The sequence below is a fragment of the Felis catus genome, chromosome C2 (genome assembly GCF_018350175.1).
Source record: "Felis catus isolate Fca126 chromosome C2, F.catus_Fca126_mat1.0, whole genome shotgun sequence".
Classification (NCBI taxonomy): Eukaryota; Metazoa; Chordata; class Mammalia; order Carnivora; family Felidae; genus Felis; species Felis catus.
The window spans coordinates 108,165,685-108,188,857 of record NC_058376.1 but is presented as its reverse complement, the minus strand read 5'-3'; the positions used below and the strand labels follow the sequence as shown (position 1 = coordinate 108,188,857).

Here is a 23,173-nt window from a genome sequence, read left to right as displayed (position 1 = left end):
AGGCTAAGCGACATCAGCAAGGTCATTCAGGCCAGCCTGAATGAGTACCCTGGATCCCAAACCCCGTGCCTCACCTGCACACAGACCTGGCCTCTGGTTGCCAGGCTGGTCCATCCAGCTGCCAAGAGCTCCATGTGCTTGACTGATGTGCTGCCCAGACTTAAGTGGCTCAGACCACGGCTCCCACCAACCTGCTCTCCCTGACTTCCCCATCTTACTAACAGTCACGTCACTTTTCAGGCCAAAAAGCTAAGAGTCATCCTTGATTCTTTGACCTCCACACTCTGTATCCAGCACAACAGCAAGTCCTCTTATTGCTACTTCCACAACTTGTCCGGAATTTGCACACTTCTTACCGACTTGGTGACCTGCTCACTGGCCTCCCTCCCCGCTTTCACCCTTGCCTCTGACAGATCGTCCTCAGCAGGCCCATGACCAGCTCAAATGGAGATCTGATAATGTCATTTCCCCTGCTTAACTCCTATTTCCTCATGTCCCAGCCCCTTACCAATGACTTTCCATCTCACAGACAGTAAAACCCAAAAATGTACACCGTGGATTTCAAGACTTTATATGATTGACATTTTCGAAGTTAGGGGACAGGATCTCTGAAAGACACAATCTCCTCCTACTTCACTTCAAAGTCAGAGTGGGAGTTCAGGTGGATCACTGACGTGATGCAGCACATTATTTCTTTTATTCTCACATGAATACACTTGAATCTCAGCCTAAATATCAAGGAAAAAGAAATGCCTTCCAGAGAAAGAATTGAGAGGTGAGGAATGACCAAATACAATGAGACTGACCTTCATATCAAGTGCATGCTGTTATTAGTGGGTACACGTTATTACCTTGAGCAATGAACCCATGCCAACAGATGCTCTCACTATGCACTGCTTGCTCTTTGGAAATAAATACAGTGTCCGTGCATCTTTATACCTCCAGAGCCCAGCACAGTTTGAGGATCAAATTGGCATTTAGCACATGCTTAGGGCATGGGAGAGTAAATGACTCAAGTCACAGCCGATCGCATAGCACTACAAAGTGGCCAAGCCAGCCGTAGCTTTTTCTCCTGGTTGCTCTGCCCACATTGAGCTGTTTAGAAGAGACACTGAGGGATAGGGCCATTATCAGAAAGGAGGACGCTTGTTTCCAGGGCCAAGCACGGGCCAGAACTGTCACTAAATGCCTCCCTCCAGAACCAGGAGGTCCACCGAAAATCTTTAGCATTTAGTCTTTGGCACCTCTGATTCTGAACCTTTCCAGATGTGAGCACCACTGTGATAATCACCACATTTCTACAGACTATTATGCTAACAAAGTGCTTGACGGCTGGTTTTATTACCAAGCACTTATTTATTGGAGCAGTGATCCTGAAGGTAGCAAGTATTGTTATCTCTGCGGCAGATTAGAGACCTGAGTCACCCCCCCCCCCCAAAAAAAGGTCAAATAACCCAAGTTGAATCACGCAGCATGCTAGAGCACAGATTTCCAACCTTTCCAACCTGTGATGCTCTATTATTTGTTCCCTTGGTTATCCTGTCCTCCCTTACTTCCTCCATATGTATAATTGCTTCTAAAAAGTGGCTTATATCATAGTGCTTTTTAAGGTAGATTTTATTTCAAGCTGCCCCTTGAGAGAGCTGGTGACCCCCTGGGCCTGAAAGTCACTACAGTTTTTTGAGAGCAGGCATTGGAACTTATAACACCTGTCTGCCTTAATCTCTTCATCAATCCTTCTTTTAAGAAGCCATCAACACAGACAATCCTTTCTCAATGAATGAAAAATATTTCCGGAACTATATCCAACAACTTCATTTTCCTGTCAGAAAAGTAATTGTGGCTGGCTGGTAAACCAGTTTGAAAAATCAAATTTAAATGAGCCAAATTTAAATGTATAAGAGCCTCATTTAACATGCAATTAATTTTATGCCTATAATAAAAAGAGAAAAACCACCGGTCTTCCTGAGGAATTAAATAGGCTGATAAGGAAATGCTCTGTCTCATGGAAATGAGATAAAATGATTCTTGAACTGTCCTCCTTTTGGTTGCATAATATTATATACAATACATTCTATTTCAGGGAAGTATTAATTTTACTGAATTTAAATAATTTTTTTTCTGCATAGTCACAGGAATGTAACCAAATGGCTAGGTTGGAACTTAGATTATTGGTTCCAGATTTTTTTTTAAGCTCTCACTCTCTCCTTTATATGCCCTAAGTCTTTATAGCTTCTTGTGTTTTTGTTTCTTCCCCAAAGAAAGGGAATAATAGAAATGGTAGAGCTCAGCTATATTTAACGTTCTTCAAGCTTTGTTCCACTTAGTAAAATGTTGAGCAAAACCTTCATTTGCCAATCCTTTTTATTCCTGTTACAACCCATGTGTACATTAAGATTAATTTGGCAGTCACTTATTTCTTATTTATACCATTTTAATGTTTTTGATGTGCAATAAATGTATCCCATCCCACTTTTCAAGAAGAAGTTAAACTCGTAGGCTACTTTTTATTCTAAACTTTGCTTCTAGATGCTGCCACAGATGAGTCACTATGAAAGATCATTACTGAGTATGTTTTTTTCTGGTGGGGTAGGAGTACTGAAGTTACTGAGAAAGTTATAAGACTCCTCTTTGTTAAGGACAAAGTCAGCCTTTGAGATACATATCTTTATATCTATATATCTATTCTAAATGTTTGTTTATTTTGCAAGAGAGCGTGCACATGAGCAGGGGAGGGGCAAAGAGAGAGGGAGAGAGAATCTCAAGCAAGCTCCAGTCTATCAGCAGAGAGCCTGATGCCGGGCTCTAGCCCATAAACTGTGACATTATGACCTGAGCAGAAATCAAGAGTCGGACACTTAGCCAACTGAGCCACCCAGGTGCCCCAATATATTTTTTAAAGGTTCTAGGGGCCAATTAATACCTCATTGTATTCCATGTCTTTTTGAAATTAATTCAGTGCTTTTTTTTTTAAGTTTATTTTTTTATGCTGAAAGAGAGAGGAGAGAGGGAGCAGGCACACGAGCAGGGAAGGGGCAGAGAGAGAGGGAGAGAGAGAATCCCAAGCAAGCTCCATGTTGTCAGTGCAGAGCCCGACATGGGGCTTGATCTAACAAACTGTGAGATCATGACCTGAGCTGAAATCAAGAGTCAGACGCTCAACAGACTGAGCCATCCGGGTGCCCCAGTGCTTTTTTTTTTTTTTTTTTAAGTACATTTTTTAAAGGAAACCAAACTTCAACTACTTCTAATAGTGCTTATTACACTTACATTTTTTGGATTTTTCCTGCCTCTGTTCCCAGGATTGAAGGGCTCCCTCCAGAGGCTGCAGCTCGAGTATGTGGATGTAGTCTTTGCAAATCGACCAGACAGTAACACCCCCATGGAAGGTGAGTGACAAAATTTGATAAGTGACTCTTGAGTTATTGATTCTAGTTTGACGACTTCTTTCACTAACGGCAGGAAATGAAATCTATTCGGACTTAGTTGATTGCGTATGGAAAATTAAAACCTTTCCAGGGGATGCCTTTTGGCCTCGGTATTTACCCTCAAAGCAAAGCTCTGCGTCCTGCATTTTCATTCATTTTGTACGCAGTCCCAGGCATTGGGGCTGTGGCTCCTGCCGGGTACAGTGCTCACTTTTTCCAGGTTCATTTCCCTTCCGCTATTTCATCAACTAAACCAATAAAATTAATTGGAAGGGGAGTTTATAACCCAGCCATCATTATTTTGGAGGAAGTCCCTTGATGATCTTTCTCTTTTGTAATGACTGGGTCTGATTGGCTTCCAATCTGTGGTAACAAGTGCTCAGTGGTGCCATGAACAGAGGTTTTATAAGAATGACTACTTCAAAATGAGGCTCTTCATTGCAATTTGGGTTTTGATTCTCAAGGAGCTACAACATTTGATCGCCTTCCTGTTACAACTAATTTAAGACAATAGGCATCTCCCCAAGGAAACTTTGAAAATGTTCCTAAAACTAAACTTTCTTCAATTTGCATTTATTTATGGAGCCTACCTAAGATGAATGAGGAAGAAAATAGTTTGGGAGGACAAATGAATAACAATGTCCTAGTTAATTGAGATTTGCAGGCATGGATTCGACTTACCTGAGGTGAATGAGAACAAAGATTTTCGGGGGGGAAAGGGCAAAAAGTCATTTGAGGTTTACAGTATGACATACATTTACACAGTATCAAGGACTTAGAATATAGTAATCAACAAAAAATTACACTGACGATAAATTTGTCCTTGATGATTCAAAAGGTAGTCCAGGGTCTTGGAATAAATCAGGTGCTATAAAGGTTTATTCTTGCTATAGGGTTATAGAAGTTACAGAGGTTCCAAATGATTGTACATACGAAAGTATATCTGAGTTTTTTGGTAGGTTGCATTTCTGACAAAAGAATATCATGGAAATTATTTTCCTTGCCGTTTATCTCTTGTGCAACTACAGAGAAATGTTAAAATATAAATATTTTTACGTCTAATTTTCTCCTAGAGTTTTCTGCTTTTTTAATTCTGAGAAAATCAGTTTATTATAAAGCAATAGCAGTGTTCGAAATTCATAAATGCCTGGGTGGCTCAGTCAGTTAAGTGTCCAACTTCAGCTCAGGTCATAAACTCACGGTTCGTGGGTTTGAGCCCCTGTCGGGCTTTGTGCTGACAGCTCAGAGCCTGGAGCCTACTTTGATTCTGTGTCTTTATCTCTCTGTCCCCCCCCCACCCCAATACACATTCACTCTTTCTGTCTCTCTCTCAAAAATAAACATTAAAAAAAAAGAATGATCTCTGGAAATAATCTAGAAATACATATTTTTATCAAAGTAAAAAAGAGGTTTTAAAGCAACCATAAACATCTTATTAGAGTAAGAAGTGCTCATCGCAAGGATAACATGACGTCACCCTCTTCCCAATGACACATAAAAAGAGAACACTAAAGCTATCTGATGAACAAAAGTGTCAAATAAAATACTATTTAGTGGGGGCTGTGAAAAACTGAAATTGCTTCCCATTTTAAGTGCTTGTGGCATTGTCTTCCTCCTTGGGAAAGAGTCCTTTGCAATTAAATTACATCATGTATAGGATTTTTCAGATTTTTTTTTTCCCATTTTGTCCCCGCCCCACCCTCATGTCTAATTGTAGAGATAGAATGCGGGAGTCTCTCAAGCAGAAAACATTATAATTTGCATTATATACCTCTAGAAGGGAGAAGTTCTCAATTAGGATCTAAGCTATGTGATACCGATATGATAATGGTGTCTGCAGTATGAACACTGATTATGTGTTGAAATTTTTTAGAAGGGAGCTTCAGAGTGTTAACATTAAACACACAAGATTGCTACCCCATAGAATTTGTAATTACAACATTGTCCGGCCTTTGCTAGAATCGGAGAACATTTTAATTTTCCCTGAGTTTCTCATAGAAAATTCCACAGAGCAGAATATCTTGTCAACCATTTTATCAAGAGTCTGTAATGCCCGAAGTTCCGAAACCTCCCACAGAAGTCCACCAGAGTCGTAAGTCAAAGCCAAGCGGCAAGGGTCGTTTATTGCAGGTTCGAACCTGGTCCCCTGCGCACTCGTCGCTGGTGACGCAAGAGGCCACGATCAGGGTTGGTACAGCGTTTTTATAGACAGAGACAAATAGCACAGGGGAGGTTTCAAATTATGAGGGGCCTGATTAGTTGATTTTAAAGTAAGGACATTTGTTGTTCTCTGATTGGGCGTCCTTTGTCTGTCCTTTGGCGGGAAGGCTTTGTCGCAGGAGGAAAAGGGGGGAAGGGGGAAGGGGGTAGGGTAGGTGAGGAATGTGCTAAGCAAGCAGGTTTACAGAAGCGAGAAATGCCGGTTAGTTTATGTACAATCACTCATTCCATTACATATCAGACTACATTTAGGAAGGTTTACAACCCATTCTACTACACAGCGGGTTACATTCAGGAAAGGCCTCACAATGCTCGTAGCAAACAGCAAGCAAAACAGACTTCTCAGCAATTGTATTTCTTATCAAAGATCCATAATAAACAGAAAAGAGAACCTAGCTTTAAACTAAGGCAGGGCTGTCATTTGGATTGTTCCTTTCAAGTCAATGTCCAAGTTCAGAAGTCTAAGGAAGGATGTCAGACCACAGAAATTTGCATTTGTTGATGATTAGGTCAAGGAACGTGGAATTTTGTAGCCTGCAGCCATCAACCACTTGATGCTGGAATGTAGTCAGCTCTCCCCACCCTCCCCCAAGAAGGGATCCACTCTTAGCTGGTCCCTCAGGCTCTGAGGCTTATTTCTCTGGGAGGATTTAGTAGGAATGTAGCACAGAAATTCCTCAAGTAGGACTTGTTCCAGATTGAAAGAGCTTCCCTATAATTTCTCCCTGGCTTTCAGAAAATGTGTATCCTCAAACTTGGTACGCTTACTTGTTCCAAGGTGGGCCTGATGGGAATGCCAGTTTGATACTAGTCTTTGGAAACCCATTCTCTGCATGTAGTGTCTTCTACTTTACTGTAGCAGAGGACAGGGCTGATCCGGCCAACGGAAGAAGAAAGAGGAAATAAGAAGAAAATGAGAAATAGGGATTGCCAGGAGGCCTTGGGTACATTTGCTCCCCTAAAAATGGGGGGGGGGAGGGAAGGTGTCTAAGCTATTTCTGGCTTCCATGTTATTAAGATTCATTTTTGCAATGATTTATAAAGTTACAAGTGTGTGAGTGAAAGTTATACATATACAATGGGGTCTACCTTAGAGAGCTATTAGTGTTTCTAAAAACACTACAGAAAGTAAATGTTACATATAATCAAAATTACCCTTAAAGGCCCCACAGTAGTTCTTTGTTAGCCAACGTTACTCTATAGTCTTTTAATCATTCAATTTCTTCTGCAAATATGACAAAACCATCATTGGATACCTGCCAGTCCCCAGCCCTTTTTTTTTTTTTTTTGTAATGGCCAGAAAATCCTTAATATCATTCACACACTTGTCTTTATTTCAGCAACTCAGATTGGCGATTTTAGGCTTGATTGCTTCCATTCCTGTCTAATATAAGTGATGCAACAGTGGTTGCCAAGTGCCTATTGATGAATTTTCCTATATTAAATCTACGTATGTTGGCACTGTGCTGTATGTGTGTGTCTGGGTATCCCATATTAGACCCTTAGCATGTGAAAATCATTTTTATTGGTTTCAACCATTCCTATGAACTCCATGGGGCCACAACACATGCTAACAGGATTTTTATAGGCACCTGTTTTTTTTTTGTTTTTTTTTTCAACGTTTGTTTATTTTTGGGACAGAGAGAGACAGAGCATGAACAGGGGAGGGGCAGAGAGAGAGAGGGAGACACAGAATCGGAAACAGGCTCCAGGCTCTGAGCCATCAGCCCAGAGCCCGACGCGGGGCTCGAACTCACGGACCGCGAGATTGTGACCTGGCTGAAGTCGGACGCTTAACCGACTGCGCCACCCAGGCGCCCCTATAGGCACCTGTTTTAAACCCCAAGGACGTAATGAAAGAGCCCAGCCCAGCTTTCTAAGACATGTTTTTAAAAAATTTATTAAAATACCAACCCCTTTGATTTGTACCTTGAAAGGATGTTAATTGGGAACATTTCTAAAATAAACCAAGACGAGTTTCATCCGGGTTCTACATATCACACAGCAACCAACTGAGCCAAGAAAGATTAGCAGTAGCATCTTCTTCATAATATGTAGGCATCATATATCCAATTTGTTGTTGTCTTCGCTTCTTGCTTGAAAAACCAATAGACAGAAAGTGAGTCCTCTCAAAAGAATAGCTGTAAATTCCAAATGTGCAATCAGTGGAGAAAGTAGTAAGACACTTACTTTGCAATCTGCAACCCTATGGGATGCGATTATATTTTATAGCCATGGGAAGATGTTTCTGACAACAGAGGGGAACTTGTGGACTTTTTCCTCTGTCCTTCTTGTTTATTTTTTCTGGTTCACCTAGTAGTAAGTCATTTTTCTTTCACAGCATCTGCCATGCCATCTGTCTCTGCTACGATATCTGGCATCGATGGCATGTGCTCCAGTCCCAGAAAAAATCAGCCCCACATCCCATTTCTTCTTTCTTTATGCTGCTGTGTTCTTACCAGTAGAGTCCCTGACAGTTCCTTGTGCTCGGTGCCACTCATATTCTTAATTCTCTCATTTCCATAAATCCCAGCATGTATTGCATGTATTTCAAAACCTTCTCTTGAGCTTATTAGACAAAAGAAAGCTCATTCCAACATGAGTCATGCTAGACAGGGATAGACACAGAGCATTTGTGTGTCTGAGGACCTACACTAGGAGTTTTTTGGTTTGGCTTTCTGTCATGCCCAAGTGCTAGGCTAATTTGTCTCTCTATATTCTTCTCATTGCTCCAGGGAGGAAGTGATTGAATATGACTGAGGGCAGGAGAGGAGTCTACAAATCATGTACTACTTGTGAATAACAGAAGAGAGAGAGGACCCCTTTTTGTATACATAGCTTTTTAAAAAGGAAAGAGGAAATCCCATTAATTTGTTGATCTGAGAGAATATGATGATTTTTAAATTAAATCATATTTTAATTTAAAAAACATTTGAGGGGCGCCTGGGTGGCACAGTCGGTTGAGCGTCCGACTTCAGCCAGGTCACGATCTCACGGTCCGTGAGTTCGAGCCCCGCGTCGGGCTCTGGGCTGATGGCTCAGAGCCTGGAGCCTGTTTCCGATTCTGTGTCTCCCTCTCTCTCTGCCCCTCCCCCGTTCATGCTCTGTCTCTCTCTGTCCCAAAAATAAATAAATGTAAAAAAAAAAAACAAAAACAAAACAAAACAAAACAAAAAAAAACAAAAAACATTTGGAATTGAGCTCTAACTTTTATTTAGAGCTTTTTGCCAAAACTAGTTAATCTCACAGACTCCCTTAGTCATTAGATGTTACTCCCAACCTAATTACAGTTCAAATTATTTATTTTTTTCCTGCTAGCAGGTTAATGCAGACATAAACAACACAGGATATCTTTTTTACATAAGAGAGGCAAGATCAATGTTAGCTTCACTTAGTCCCCACAGTATCATCACGTCAAACAACCCATTCCATAAACATTTACTTCCTTCTAAGCCATTTTATTTAGTGTCGCCATAGGCAAGCAGGAATCCATGGATATTCAGGTTTCTAGGATGTCCAGTTACAGCTCAGAAAATACCAGAAAGTAGCAAGTATTGCAGCATCCCAAATTTTCTACATGTTCTTCAATTCCTAGATAATTCCTATCCAAAGCAAAGTTTTCAGAACAAAAATTTAATGACATAAAACCTAGAAATATCATCTAAGCACAATGGATCATCTCTTCTGCCTTTATATTTTATTATCTTCCCGGAAAGACACTCTCTCAATCTTTCCTCCAAACCATAATAAGAGCAGGAAGAAATCTTCTGCAAATAGTCACTAGCAGCACTGTCCAATCGAAATATTATGCAACCCACACATATATTTCGAATTTTCTGTTAGCTACATTCAAAAGGTAAAAAAAAAAAAAAAAAAAAACAGATGAGAATAATTATAGAAATATATTTTAGGGGCACCTGGCTGGCTTAGTTGATAGAGCATGTGACTCTTGATTTCAGGGTTGTGAGTTTAAGCCCCATGTTGGGTGCAGAGATTACTTAAAAATAAAATCTTTAGCATAAGAGACTCTTAAAAACTGAGAACAAACTGAGGATTGATGGGGGGTGGGAGGGAGGGGAAAATGGGTGATGGGTACTGAGGAGGGCACCTTTTGGGATGAGCACTGGGTGTTGTATGGAAACCAATTTGACAATAAATTTCATATATTGAAAAAAAATAAATAAATAAAAATAAAATAAAATGAAATCTTTAGGGGTGCTGGGTGGCTCAGTTGGTTGAGTGACTGACTTGATTTCAGGTCAGATCATGACCCCAGGGTCATGGAACTGAGCCCCGCACTGGGTTCTGAGCTGAGCTTGGAGCCTACTTAAGATTTTCTGTCTCTTTCCCTGTGTCCCTCCCCTCTGCTCACACTCTCTCTCTCTAAAATAAAATTTAAAAAAAGAGAGAAAGAAACTAAATACATAGTTTTAAAAAATAGTAAAATAAAATCTTTAAAAAATACATATATATGTGTTTTTAATTTTATTTTTTAAAAATGTTTATTTAATCACGGGAGTCTACCCCCAAAACCAGGAGCATACTGTAGACACTGTTTGTTAGAAAACTTGACAATAAATTACATTTTAAAAATAAATAAAATAAAATAAAAATGTTTATTTGAGGGAGAGAGAGAGCATGTGCACAGGGGAGGAGCAGAGAGGGAGGGAGAGAGAGAATCCAAAGCAGGTTCCACATTGTCAGTGCAGAGCCTGACACAGAGCCTGATCTCATGAACCATGAATGAGATCATGACCTGAGCCAAAATCAAGAGTCAGATGCTTAGCTGATTGAGCGACCCAGGTGCCCCAGTAAATAAATAAATATATATATATTTTAAATTTAACCCAACATGGGGCACCTGGGTGGCTCAGTCAGTTTAAGTGTCCAACTTCAGCTCAGGTCATGATCTTACAGTTTGTGAGTTTGAGCCCCACGTTGGGCTCTGTGCTGACAGCTCGGAGCCTGGAGCCTGCTTCAGATTCTGTGTCTCTGCACCTCCACTGCCCACACTCTCTCTCTCAAAAATAGATACACATTTAAAAAATTAAAAAATTTAACCCGATGTGTAAAAACATCATTTCAACATGCAGTCAATACAAAAATTTTTAATGAGATTTTTCTTTCACACTAAGCCTTTGAAATCTGTTGTGTTTTTCACTTTTACTGCATGTCTTAATTTGGGTCAGCCACATTTCAAATGTTTAATAGCCACACGTGGCTCCTGAGAACTAAATTTGACCACACAGTTCTATAAACTCTATTTCCAGGCTAGCAGAGCAAAAGACACAGAGTAGGAGCTCAATAAATATTTATTGTGTGGATGGATGGATGGATGGATGGATGGATAAACGATTGGATGAATAAGTGAACAAGTGTTTGAAGGTTGAATGAGTGAAGCTCTAAAGTTAAATAGATCCAACTTTATTTTTCTCTACTTAAAACCTATTTTGGTTTCCTAACCTCTATAAGCATTCTGGTGTCTGATCTGGTTCAACATTTCAGGATGATGCTAAGGACAGATTGCTGGTAAACATCCCCAGGACACTCTCACATTCCATTTTTCCTCATCAGCAACAGCAGCCACATCCAGATGCCAGGTCTTTCTCTAGAAATCTGATTGATACCTAAATGAGCAGAAATGAATGGAGGGTGATTCTTTGGCAGTTCAGTTGCTCCTGAGGATTACTATATCAAACTAAAATTATCTAATGCATTTCATTTATGACCCCTGGCCAGGATGCTCCTGAGAGCCTTGAGTGCCAATCAGATCAGTTTAACATTTTGGTTTGAAAGGCTGGGACAGCTGAGTTTTCAAGATAGTGATTTGGAGAAAATTATTTTTGTATCCAAGAAGATGAGCCAAACCCTACCAACTCTATGGCGGGGAAAAAAAAAAAGTGTTCCAATTTTACTAAATCAGTTTTATTTCCATTTTAACTACAAATTCACCAAAAATTGGACTGCTACCTTAGACCTATTCAGCTAATGTTTTATCCTTTATAAAACAATACATTTAATAAAAAAAGAAATTGTTTAAAAATCTTTTTAATGTTCATTTATTTTTGAGAGAGAGAGAGAGAGAGAGAGAGAGCATGAGTGAGGGAGGGGCAGAGAGAGAGGGAGACACAGAATCTGAAGCAGGCTCCAGGCTCTGAGCTGTCAGCACAGAGCCTGATGCAGGGCTTGAACTCGTGAACCACGAGATCATGACCTGAGCTGAAGTTGGACACTTAACTGACTGAGCCACCCAGGCGCCCCTAATAAAAAGAGAAATTTATTTCATTCATTCTAAGAAACAGCATTAGAGCTGGATGGGTTCACGTGGGTTCTTTCAGTCTCTGGTATGGCTTTTTAGAAAATCTCATGTTTCTACTCACTGTACTCCTCCTTCCTATTAGGACAGTATTTCTGCAAAGTGGACTGCAGGACATTAGATGGGGAACACAGCTTCTGGCCTCGCCACTTGTTAGAGTGTATACCCAGGGCGAGTTACAACCCCACTGAGGCTCAGTATCCTTACCTGGAAATGGAGACAACACAGACAGTGACTTCTGAATGAGTTAATAATGTGGGTATAGGAGAGCAAGCAAGCATAAGCCCCTTTTCTAGAATGTCCCATATAATTCACATACATATAAAAATCCACTTTTTCTGGATTCCTTCTCAGAGGTAACCATAGGGGAAGTCCAAGGCCCTGAAATTATAATGTGATGAAAATCACATAAAGGTGGCCAGGCTGCAGAAACAGCTAGGGTCTTCAGGGAGGCCACGTAGAAATTAACATACAGAGTTGGCAATGGAATTTTCTTCTAGCCCGTTGTTTCTCCCTGGAGTTTTGTTCTGAAATGCTCTATGCCCTTTACAGTTAATGTAATCATAGGTTTTCTGGGGTTAATATATTCAGTCAAAGGGTAATCTTGAGACTGTGATTTTATTTTCAAAAATATATCTAGAAAAAAGTCAGTAACAGGATTTACTTACTCATTCAGTTGATATTCATTGACTAGCACTTTTCATGCACTAGAAGAAGCAGAAGTTAATAAATTAGGCAAACATCCTGCCTCTATAGAAATCACATTCTTGTGGGGGAGACAGGCAATAAGTTACTAGTTGAGTTACAATAGATGGTGATCATAGTATGAAGAAAAAATAAATCCTGGGAGGAGGATAGAAAGACAGACACCATATGTTTTCACTCTTATGTGGATCCTGAGAAACTTAACAGAAGACCATGGGGGAGGGGAAGGAAAAAAAAAAACGTTAGAGAAGGAGGGAGCAAAACATAAGAGACTCTTAAAAACTGAGAGCAAACGGAGGGGTGATGGGGGGTGGGAGGGCGGGGAGGGTTGGTGATGGGTATTGAGGAGGGCACCTGTTGGGATGAGCACTGGCTGTTGTATGGAAACCAATTTGACAATAAATTTCATTAAAAAAAAAAAGAAAAGAAAGTATGAGGGGTAGGCAAGGTGTCCAAGGGAAGTCTAAGAAGGATATGGGGGGGAATAGCTTGGCCTCCTACAAAATGGGAAGGACATAACTTTGGAATAAGACCCTAATTCTGATCATCTTTCCATTTCTTCCTAGTTGTGTCATTTTAGACACATTATTTAACCTCTCTTTTCCTTAGTTTCCTTATCTATAAAATTCAAGTATTAATATCTCCTTTATAGGGTAATTAGGATTTTTTGGAATGATATATACAAAATGCTTAGAATGTTGCTTAGTACATGGTAATTACTTAAAAAGTTAAAGCTGTGTCTTTTGTTGTTGTGTTGTTATTGTGTGTGTGGTCCTGCTGTGAATTTGTCATGTGGGAAGTGACCTTGATGCATTAGTAGCCTCCAAGTCCACCACCAGGCAATCCTGAAGGTCCCAAAACAGAAAGGCTCACCCAACAAATTAAGATGCATGCATCCCATGGTTTATTAAATCAAGTAAAAAGCGTAGTGAGAAGCAAGAGGGGAGAGATGGGGCAATTGAAACAATTAGGATTGAGTATAAGCAGGTAGAGGGACCCAACCATCTAAATCCTATGGCACGCAGTGGTCATATGGCCTGTCCTCTCTCTATGCCACAGTGTCCTTCCCTATGAGGGTGTATTATAATGATCATATTTGAGATTTGGGCAAGACAGCTCAGTAGACAGGAGGTGCCTGGGTCAATCATACACTTGCTTTCTTGCTCTCAGGGACAAATTCACCTGGCCGTTAGCTGTAGCTCACCTGATAGCTGTAGCCTGACGTACAGCCATGGACTCTGCATTTCTTGTGCACAGGGATTTTTGAAGCCAGAAGGGGATCACCAAATGGGGCTGATATAAGACCTTATTGGAATCCTCGTATATTTCATGTATATTTAGTATATCTTGAACGTTGGGTGTCATGTGCATACTACATGCATTGTGAACATCACATTTTTCCATCCTTCCACCTCTCTGCTCAGCACACACGTTTCCTACTTTGTCTATGTCTGCCGTGACTCAGAGGTTACTAATCCACTTAGTCATACCATATACATTATCTGAATTCTTCCTGTGTCTCACAAGCTACTTGTTTCTCTACATGGTTTCATTTATCCTCCTTATTTCTCTTGCTCTCTTGAGCAGAACTGATCTTAAGTAACATAGCAAAGGCACATTACAGAGTTCACCACTCTTAGTAGGTGACATGCTGCTTCAGATGTGCAGCCTTCTAGGGCCATTGAAAACCTGTCCAGAGTTAACAGAGGCCCCCGAAGTCCTGAAGGTGGATCACTCTGATAGGCGTCAGAGCCGTGGCTAACAAATTATCTTGTTCCAACTGGGTTCCATAGAGAGGACAGGAGCTTTCCTAAAACTACCTTTACTAGAGCATACTGAGAAATTAAGATTGCCAAGGCTGCAGAAAATATGTGATGAGCTGGTTTTAAAGAAAATTATGTTCCAGACAATTTGTAATCATCTAGTACTGTATCTTGTGCTCTCTTTGGATGTTGAAGATTCCCAACCTCATTTCATAATGTCCTGGTTAGAATGGAAGATGCTGGAGAAGAATATGCTTATATTCTTTGCAATTTAGCTACTCCCTCTATTGTCTCCCCCTCCTTTCCCTCTCTTCACATCTGAAGTCAACAGTGAAGGCAGAAGAGATGTAACCGCTACCAGTAAGATACAAAAAAGGAAATGTCGGCCATGTGTCGGGGGGCCTATGGTACTTCCTCACCACAAATCTGTGGCCCTCACCAAGCTCAGAAAGGATGGTTTTTTGGTTTTCTTTTTTTTCTTAAGTTGTTCTCAGTCAAGAAAAAGAGAGAGTGAGAGAACACGAAGGAACAGAGATGGCTTCTGCTCACCCCAGCTGTCAGGTGGAGACGGAGCCACTTAGTATTCTGAAGCTGTGGGTCTGTGACTCATGTGAACTTCCTTCTGTGTGCTTTGTCATTTCCCTGGAGTTGTGACAAGAATTACCGCCGTATTCTGAGGGGATGTCAACTCAGTCTCAGGGGAATTAATCTCGGTAAATTTCTTATTGTGCTGCAGCTGATCTGCAGTGACACGGGTAGGAATTGGAGACACATTATCCAACACCCTAGCCCAGGAAGGTGGGGCTGGGGATGTTAGCAGCCTGTCACTTTGCAGCATCTCACTCAGGGTTTCCCAGCATGCTGATTCACTAGGGTGAGCAGAGCCACCTCTGTCATTGCTAATCTGGAATTCTCAGATAGTGGGGATAAACAAACACACGTAAATCTCTTTCTGGGGGAAAAAAAAATGAAGCAATGAGAAAATAAATGCCATTGTTAACCCACTTCCCCCCTTGGGGTGCTTAATATGTGTTGTGAAAAACTACAGGGTCTGCAGTCAGAGGAAGACGGTGCTAGTCTTGGGTGTGTGAATTTGACTGAGTTGCTCAGACTTTCTGCTTCTCAGTTTTCACCCGGAAAATGGCAAGAATAAAAACATTACCTTGCCTAGCTATTTCTAAGATTGTTGTGAAGATAACATGAAGTAGTATAAGAGGAGATGTTTTGTAAATTTTAATGCCCTGTACAAATATTTTGAGGTTGTTATTGCTGTTACATATATTTACAGTGTTAGGAATATAGATGCATAACAAGGTGTAATAACTGAAGTTTGAGCCAGGCACCAAGACAGGATTGAAAAGAAATTTCAAAGAGAGATGCCAAATCTTTATTTGTATATTTGCAGAGGAAATGAGCAAGAGCCGGGTCCCTGTTTTTCCTTCCCTCAATGTTTTATTTTGAGAACTTAAAAACCTACAGAAACGTTGAAAAAATAAACACCCAATATTATTCTCCTATATTTACCAAATTGTGCTGTGTTTTGCCTCTATTTTGCCCTCTCCTGCTGTCATTGTGACATTTGCCCATAAATACTTTCTTCTATCTCCTGAGAACAAGGCATTCTTCTATATAACCGTTACACAGTTATTAACTTGTACATGGATACATACGGCACTTGTGCCCCAATGTTTATAGCAGCACTCTCAACAATAGCCAAATTATGGAAAGAGCCTAAATGTCCATCAACTGATGAATGGATAAGGAAACTGTGGTTTATATACACAACGGAGTACTACGTGGCAATGAGAAAGAATGAAATATGGCCCTCTGTAGCAACGTGGATGGAACTGGAGAGTGTGATGCTAAGTGAAATAAGCCATACAGAGAAAGACAGATACCATATGTTTTCACTCTTATGTGGATCCTGAGAAACTTAACAGAAACCCATCGGGGAGGGGAAGGGAAAAAAAAAAAAGAGGTTAGAGTGGGAGAGAGCCAAAGCATAAGAGGCTCTTAAAAACTGAGAACAAACTGAGGGTTGATGGGAGGTGGGAGGGAGGGGAGGGTGGGTGATGGGTATTGAGGAGGGCACCTTTTGGGATGAGCACTGGGTGTTGTATGGAAACCAATTTGACAATAAATTTCATATATTGAAAAAAAAAACTTGTACATGGATACACTACTGTTATCTAATATGCAAGCCATATTCATCGTTCCTAAAATGTCCTTTATAGGATTTAGTTGTTTTTGTTTTTATCTTTGAAAGGGAAGTGGATCCACGATTTTTTTCAAATTCATGTTTTATTTCAAAATTAAAACTAACGTTTTTTCTACTACATCAACAAAATCCAAATCATTTTATCAGTTCTGGTAGTATTACACCCTATTACAACTTTTGATAGTCAAGATTTTAAGACCAAAGCCTCTTGTACATATAACATTGAAAAAAAGCATTGAAATAGATCATAAGTCAACATGGTATACTGAACAATGCAAGGACTCTGAAAATGGGTAGATAGTTCTATGTCCTGACAGTAACTCTTAACAAACCCTGTGCTTTAAGAAAGTTCATTTGAATTTCTCCTTCTGTGTGTCCTCATCTCTAACTCGAAATGAAGATGAACACCTCAATATGTGTTAGTGCAGATTGAATATTATAATAATTATAAAGCATTGTAGATAGTACATATAGATGTTCAATATATACTAGTTATTATTTTTAAAGTTTTTATTTTAATCTCCATCACCTATTTCACCCATGGTAACCATCAGTTCTCTATAGTTAAGAATCTGTTTCTTGATTTGTGTCTCTCTCTCTCTCTCTCTCTCTCTCTTTTTTTTACCTTTGTTCACTTGTTTTGTTTCTTAAATTACACATATAAGTGAAATCATATGATATTTGGCTTTCTCTGACTTATTTCACTTTAGCATTATACTCTAGCTCCATCCATTTCATTGCAAATGACAAGATTTCATTATTTTTTATGGCTGAGTAATATTCTATTTCGCACACACACACACACACCACATCCCACATCTTTATCCATTCATCAATGGACACTTGGGCTGCTTCCATATTTTGGCTATTGCCAACAATGCTGCTATGAACATAGGGATGTATGTATCCCTTTGAATTGGTTTTTTTGTATTCTTTGGGTAAATGCCCAGTAGTGCAATTGTGGGATCACAGCACAATTTGGTAAATATAGGAGAATAATATTGGGTGTTTATTTTTTCAAGTTCTATTTTTAAATTTTCGAGAAACCTCTGTACTGTTTTCCTAAGTGGCTGCACCAGTTTGCATTCCCACCAACAGTGCATGAGAGTTCCTTTTTCTCCACATCCTCACCAACACTTGTTGTTTCTTACATTGTTTAACCATTCTGACAGGTGTGAGGTGATATCTTATTGTGGTTTTGATTTGCCTTCCCTGATGATAAGTGATGATGAGCATTTTTTCATGTGTCTGGTGGCCATCTGGATGTCTACTTTGGAGAAATGTCTATTCATGTCTTCTGACCATTTTTTAATTGGATTAATTGTTTTTGGGATGCTGAGTTTTATTTTGAGAGAGAGTGCGAGCATGAGTGGGAGAGGGGCAAAGGGAGAGAACCTTAAGCAGGTTCCACATGCAGCACGGAGCCCATTGCAGTGTTTGATCTCATGACATGAGACCATGACCTGAGCAGAAATCAAGAGTTGGAGGCTTAACTGGCAGAGCCACCCAGGCACCCCTGTGATGGTGAGTTTTATAAGTTCTTTATATACTTTGGATACTATCCTCTTATTGGATGTGTCATTTGCAAATATCTTCTCCTGTTCCATAGGTTGCCTTTTAGTTTTGTTGATTGTTTCCTTCACTGTGCAGAAGCTTTGTATTTTGATATAGTCCCAATAGTTTATTTTTGTTTCTGTTCCCCTTGCCAAAGAAGTTACTGCCTGTGTTCTCTTCTGGGACTTTTATGGTTTCAGACTTCACATTTAGGTCTTTAGTCCATTTTGAATTTATTTTTGTGTATGGATTAAGAATGTGGTCCAGTTTCATTCTTGTGCACATCGCTGTCCAGTTCTCCTAACACATTTGTTGAAGAGACTGTCTTTTTCCCATTGAATATTTTTTCCTGCTTTGTTGAAGATTAATTAACCATATAATTGTGGGTTTATTTCTGGATTTTCTATTGTGTTCCATTGATGTATATATCTATTTTTGTACCACGCCATCTTGTACCACACTGTCTTGATTACTACAGTTTTGTAATATAACTTGAAGTCCAGAACTGTGATGCCTCTAGCTTTGCTTTTCTTTTTCCAGATTGCTTTGGCTATTCAGGGTCTTTGGTGTTCCCCTACAAATTTTAGGATTGTTTGTTCTAGTTCTATGAAAAATGCTGTTGATATTTTTATAGGGATTGCACCAAAAGTGTACATGGCTTTGGGTAGCATAGACATTTTAACAATATTTTTTCTTCCAATCTGTGAGCATGGAACATCTTTCCATTTCTTGGTGTTCTGTGCAATTTCTTTTCTCAGTATTTTAGTTTCCAGAGTACAGGTCTTTTACCTCTTTGGTTAGGTTTATTCCTATGAATCTTATTATTTTGGGTGCAGTTGTAAATGGGATTGTTTTCTTAATTTCTCTTTTTACTGCTTCATTTTTGGTGTGTAGAAATGCAACCAATTTCAGGGCACCTGGGTGGCTCAGTCAGTTAAGCGTCCTACTTTGGCTCAGGTTATGACCTCACAGTTCATGGTTCTAGCCCCGCATCAGACTGTGTGCTAAGAGGTCAGAGCCTGGAGTCTGCTTCAGATTCTATGTCTCCCTCTCTCTCTGCCCCTCCCTTGCTCACTCTAAAAAAAAAAAAAATTAAGGGGAAAAAAAAAAGAAATGCAACATTTCTCTACATTGGTTTTGTATCCTGTGGCTTTACTGAATTTGTTTATCAGTTCTAGCAGCTCTTTGGTGGAGTCTTTCAGGTTTTCAATATATAGTATCATGTCATCTGACATAGTGAAATTTTTACGTCTTCATACTGATTTGGATGCCTTTTATTTCTTTTTTGTTATCTGACTGGTGTGCCTAGGACTTCCAGTACTATGATGAATAAAGGTAGTGAGACTGGACATCTTTGTCTTGTTCCTGACTTTAGGGGAAAGGCTCTGTTTTTCTGCATTGAGATGATGTTTGCTGTAGGTTTTTCATATATGGCCTTTAATTATGTTGAGGTATGTTCCCTCAAACCTACTTTGTTGTACTTTGTCAAATGTTTTTTCTTCACCCATTGAAATGATCATATGGATCTTATCCTTTCTCTTATTGACGTGATGTATCATGCTGATTGATTTACAAATACTGAACCACTCCTGCAACCCAGGAATAAATACCACTTGATCATAGTAAATGATTTTTTTAAATGTATTGGTGGATTTGGTTTACTGGTATTTTGTGGAGGATTTTTGCATCTATGTTTATTAGAGTTACTGGCCTATAGTTCTCTTTTTGTGTGTCTTTATCTGGTTTTGGTATCAGAGTAATTACTGGCCTCATAGGATGAATTTGGAAGTTTTCCTTCCTCTTCTGTTTTTTGTTTGTTTGTTTTGTTTTTGTTTTGGAATAGTTTGGGTAGAATAAGTATTAACTCTTCTTTAAATATTTGGTAGAATTCACCTGTGAAGGCATCTGGCTTTTGTTCGTTGGGAGTTTTTTGATTACCGATTCAATTTTTTGGTGCTAATCAATGTGTTCAAATTTTCTTTCTTCCAGTCTCAATTTTGGGGGGTTGGATGTTCTTAGGAATTTATTCATTTCTTCTAGGTTTTCCAATTTATTTGGCATATAGTTTTTCATAATATTGTCTTATAATTATTGTCTTATAATTTGTATATCTGTGGTGTTGGTTGTTATTTCTCCTCTCTCATTTGTGATTTTATTTATTTGAGTCCTTTCTTTTGTTTTTTTGAGAAGTCTGGCTAGAGGTTATCATTTTTACTGATCTTTTCCAAGAACTGCCTCCTGGTTTCATTGATCTGTTCTATTGTTTTTAGTTCCTTTATCATTTATTTCTGCTTTCATCTTTATTATTTTCTTCCTTCTGCTGGCTTTAGGCTCCATTTGTTGTTTTTTCTAGCTCCTTTACATATTAGATTAGGTTGTAAATGTGAGATTTGTCTTCCTTCTTGAGGCTATAAACTTCCCTCTTAGAACTACTTTTGCTGTGTTACAAAGGTTTTGAACCATTGTGTTTTCATTTTCATTTGTTTCCATGTACTTTATAAAAAAAATTTAATATTTATTTATTTTTGAGAGAGAGACAGAGACAGAACGCAAGCATGGGAGGGCCAGAGAGAGAGGGAGACACAGAATCCAAAGCAGGCTCCAGGCTCTGAGCTGTCAGCACAGAGCCCAAGGTGGGGCTCAAACTCACAAACCATGAGATCATGAACTAAGTCAAACTCAGACGCCTGACTGACTGAGCCACCCAGGTGCTCCTGTTTCCATGTACTTTTTAATTTATTCTTTGATATCCTGGTTGACCCATTCATTGTTTAGCAGCATGTTATTTAACCTCCATGTATTTGTGGTCTTTGCAGATTTTTTCTTGTGATTGACTTATGGTTTCATAGCATTGTGGTCAGTAAAGATGGCATGGTATGACTTCAATCTTTTGGAATTTAAGTCTTGTTTTGTGGTCTAATATGTGATCTGTTCTGGAGAATGTTCCATGTGCATTTGAAAAGAATGTGTATTCTGCTGTTTTAGGATGGAATGTTCTGACTATATCTGTTAAATCCATCTGGTCCAATATGTCATTAAAAGTATTGTTTCCTTGTTTTCTGTTTAGATGATCTGTCTATTGATGTAAGTGGGGTGTTAAAGTCCCCTACTATTATTGTATTAATATCAGTTACTTCCTTTATGTTTGTTATTAGCTGCTTTATGTATTTGGGTGCTCCGATGTTGGGTGCATAGATATTTACAATTGTTGTATCTTTTTATTGGATTGTCCCCTTTATTATGATATAGTGCCTTTCTTCACCCCCTTGTTACCATCGTTGTTTTAAAGTCTATTTTGCCCAGCGGCACCTAGGTGGCTCAGTTGGTTAAGTGTCAGTTGATTAAGAGACTTCAGCTCAGGTCGTGATCTCACAGTTTGTGAGTTCGAGCCCTGCATCAGGCTCTCTGCTGTTAGCACAGAGCCCACTTCCAATCCTCTGTCCCCTCTCTTTCTCTGCCCCCACCCTGCTCATTCTCTTTCTCAAAATAAATAAACTTTAGGGGGCACCTGGGTGGCTCAGTTGATGAAGCGTCCTACTTTGGCTCAGGTGATGATCTCACAGTTCATGAATTTGAGCCCCACATTGGGCTCACTGTTGTCAGCACAGAGCCTGCTTTGGATCCTCTGTCTCCCTCTCTCCCCTGCTTGTGAGCTCTCTCTCTCTCTCTCAAAAAAATAAAATAATAAATAAATAGACTTTAAAATTAATAAAAATTAAGTATTTTGTTCAGTATAAGTAGTGCTACTCCACCTTTCTTTTGACATCCATTTGCATAATAAATGTTTCTTCACCTTCTCACTTTCAAAGTGCAGATGCCTTTGGGTCTCAAATGAGTCTCTTTTAGGGGCGCCTGGGTGGCTCAGTTGGTTAAGCAGAGTCCGACTTCGGCTCAGGTCATGATCTCACGTGAGAGAGATCATGAGTTCAAGTTTGTGAGTTCAAGCCCTACGTCGGGCTCTGTGCTGACAGCTCAGAGCCTGGAGCCTGCTTTGGATTCGGTGTCTTCCTCTCTCTCTGCACCCCCCCCCCCACACTCACTCTCTCTTTCTCAAAAATAAATAAACATTAAAAAAAATAATAAATAAAAACGAATAAAATGAGTCTCTTTTAGGCAGAATATAGATGGGTTTTTTTTAAAAACCATTTCGTCACCGTCTATCTTTTGATTGGAGCATTTAGTTAATTTACATTCAAAGTAATTATTGTTAGGTGTTTATTCCCATTTTATTAAGTGTGTTGTGGTTGTTCTGAAGATTTTCTCTGATCCTTTCTTGTCTTTCTCTCTTTCATGGTTTGCTGGTTTTCTTTAGTGATATATTTGGGTTTTTTTCTCTCTATTCTTTGCATGTTTATTAGTGGTTTTGATTTGTGGTTACCATTAGGTTTGTATGTAACATCTTCTGCAGATAGCAATCTGTATTGAGTTGATGGTCATTTATATTTGAACCCATTCTTTACTTCTCTCCTCCCTACATTTTAGGGATATGGTGTTACCTTTTTTTTTTTTTTAATATTTATTTTTTTGAGAGACAGAGCACCAGCAGGGGAGGGGCAGAGGGAGTGGGAGACACAGGATCTGAAGCAGGATCCACATTGACAGCAGCGAGCCCAATGCAGGGCTCAAACTCATGAATCATGAGATCATGACCTGAGCCAAAGTCAGACACTCAACCCACTAAACCACCCAGGTGCCCCTATGGTGTCATCTTTTACATCCTTTTATTTTGTGAGCTCCTTGACTGAATTGTTACCAAAATATTCACTTTTACTGCTTTTGTTTTTTCTACATTCCTACTGTCATTTTTGGTCTTTTCTTTCAACCCCAGGAGTCCCCTTTAATATTTCCTGCAGGGCTGGTGTAGTGGTTGTGAACTCTTTTAGTTTTTGTTTGTCTAGAACACTCTTTATTTCTCCTATTCTGAATGATAGCCTTGCTGGGTAGAGTATTCTTGGCTGCAAGTTTTTCC

The 23,173-nt window shown here is 39.5% G+C and overlaps 1 protein-coding gene across 7 annotated transcripts in view; it reads left to right on the top strand.

Annotated features, from left to right (window-relative positions):
* The window catches only part of KCNAB1 (potassium voltage-gated channel subfamily A regulatory beta subunit 1), a 419,709-nt gene that overhangs the window by 354,277 nt on the left and 42,259 nt on the right, over nucleotides 1-23,173 (top strand). For 5 of the 7 annotated variants that reach the window (XM_019810528.3, XM_011286073.4, XM_019810529.3 and 2 more), the window contains one exon: nucleotides 3,303-3,389. The exons of the other annotated variants lie outside the window; for them this stretch is intronic. In XM_019810528.3, coding sequence (XP_019666087.1) covers nucleotides 3,303-3,389 — 87 coding nt within the window. The remainder of the gene's footprint in view (nucleotides 1-3,302; nucleotides 3,390-23,173) is intronic. 7 annotated transcript variants of the gene reach the window in all.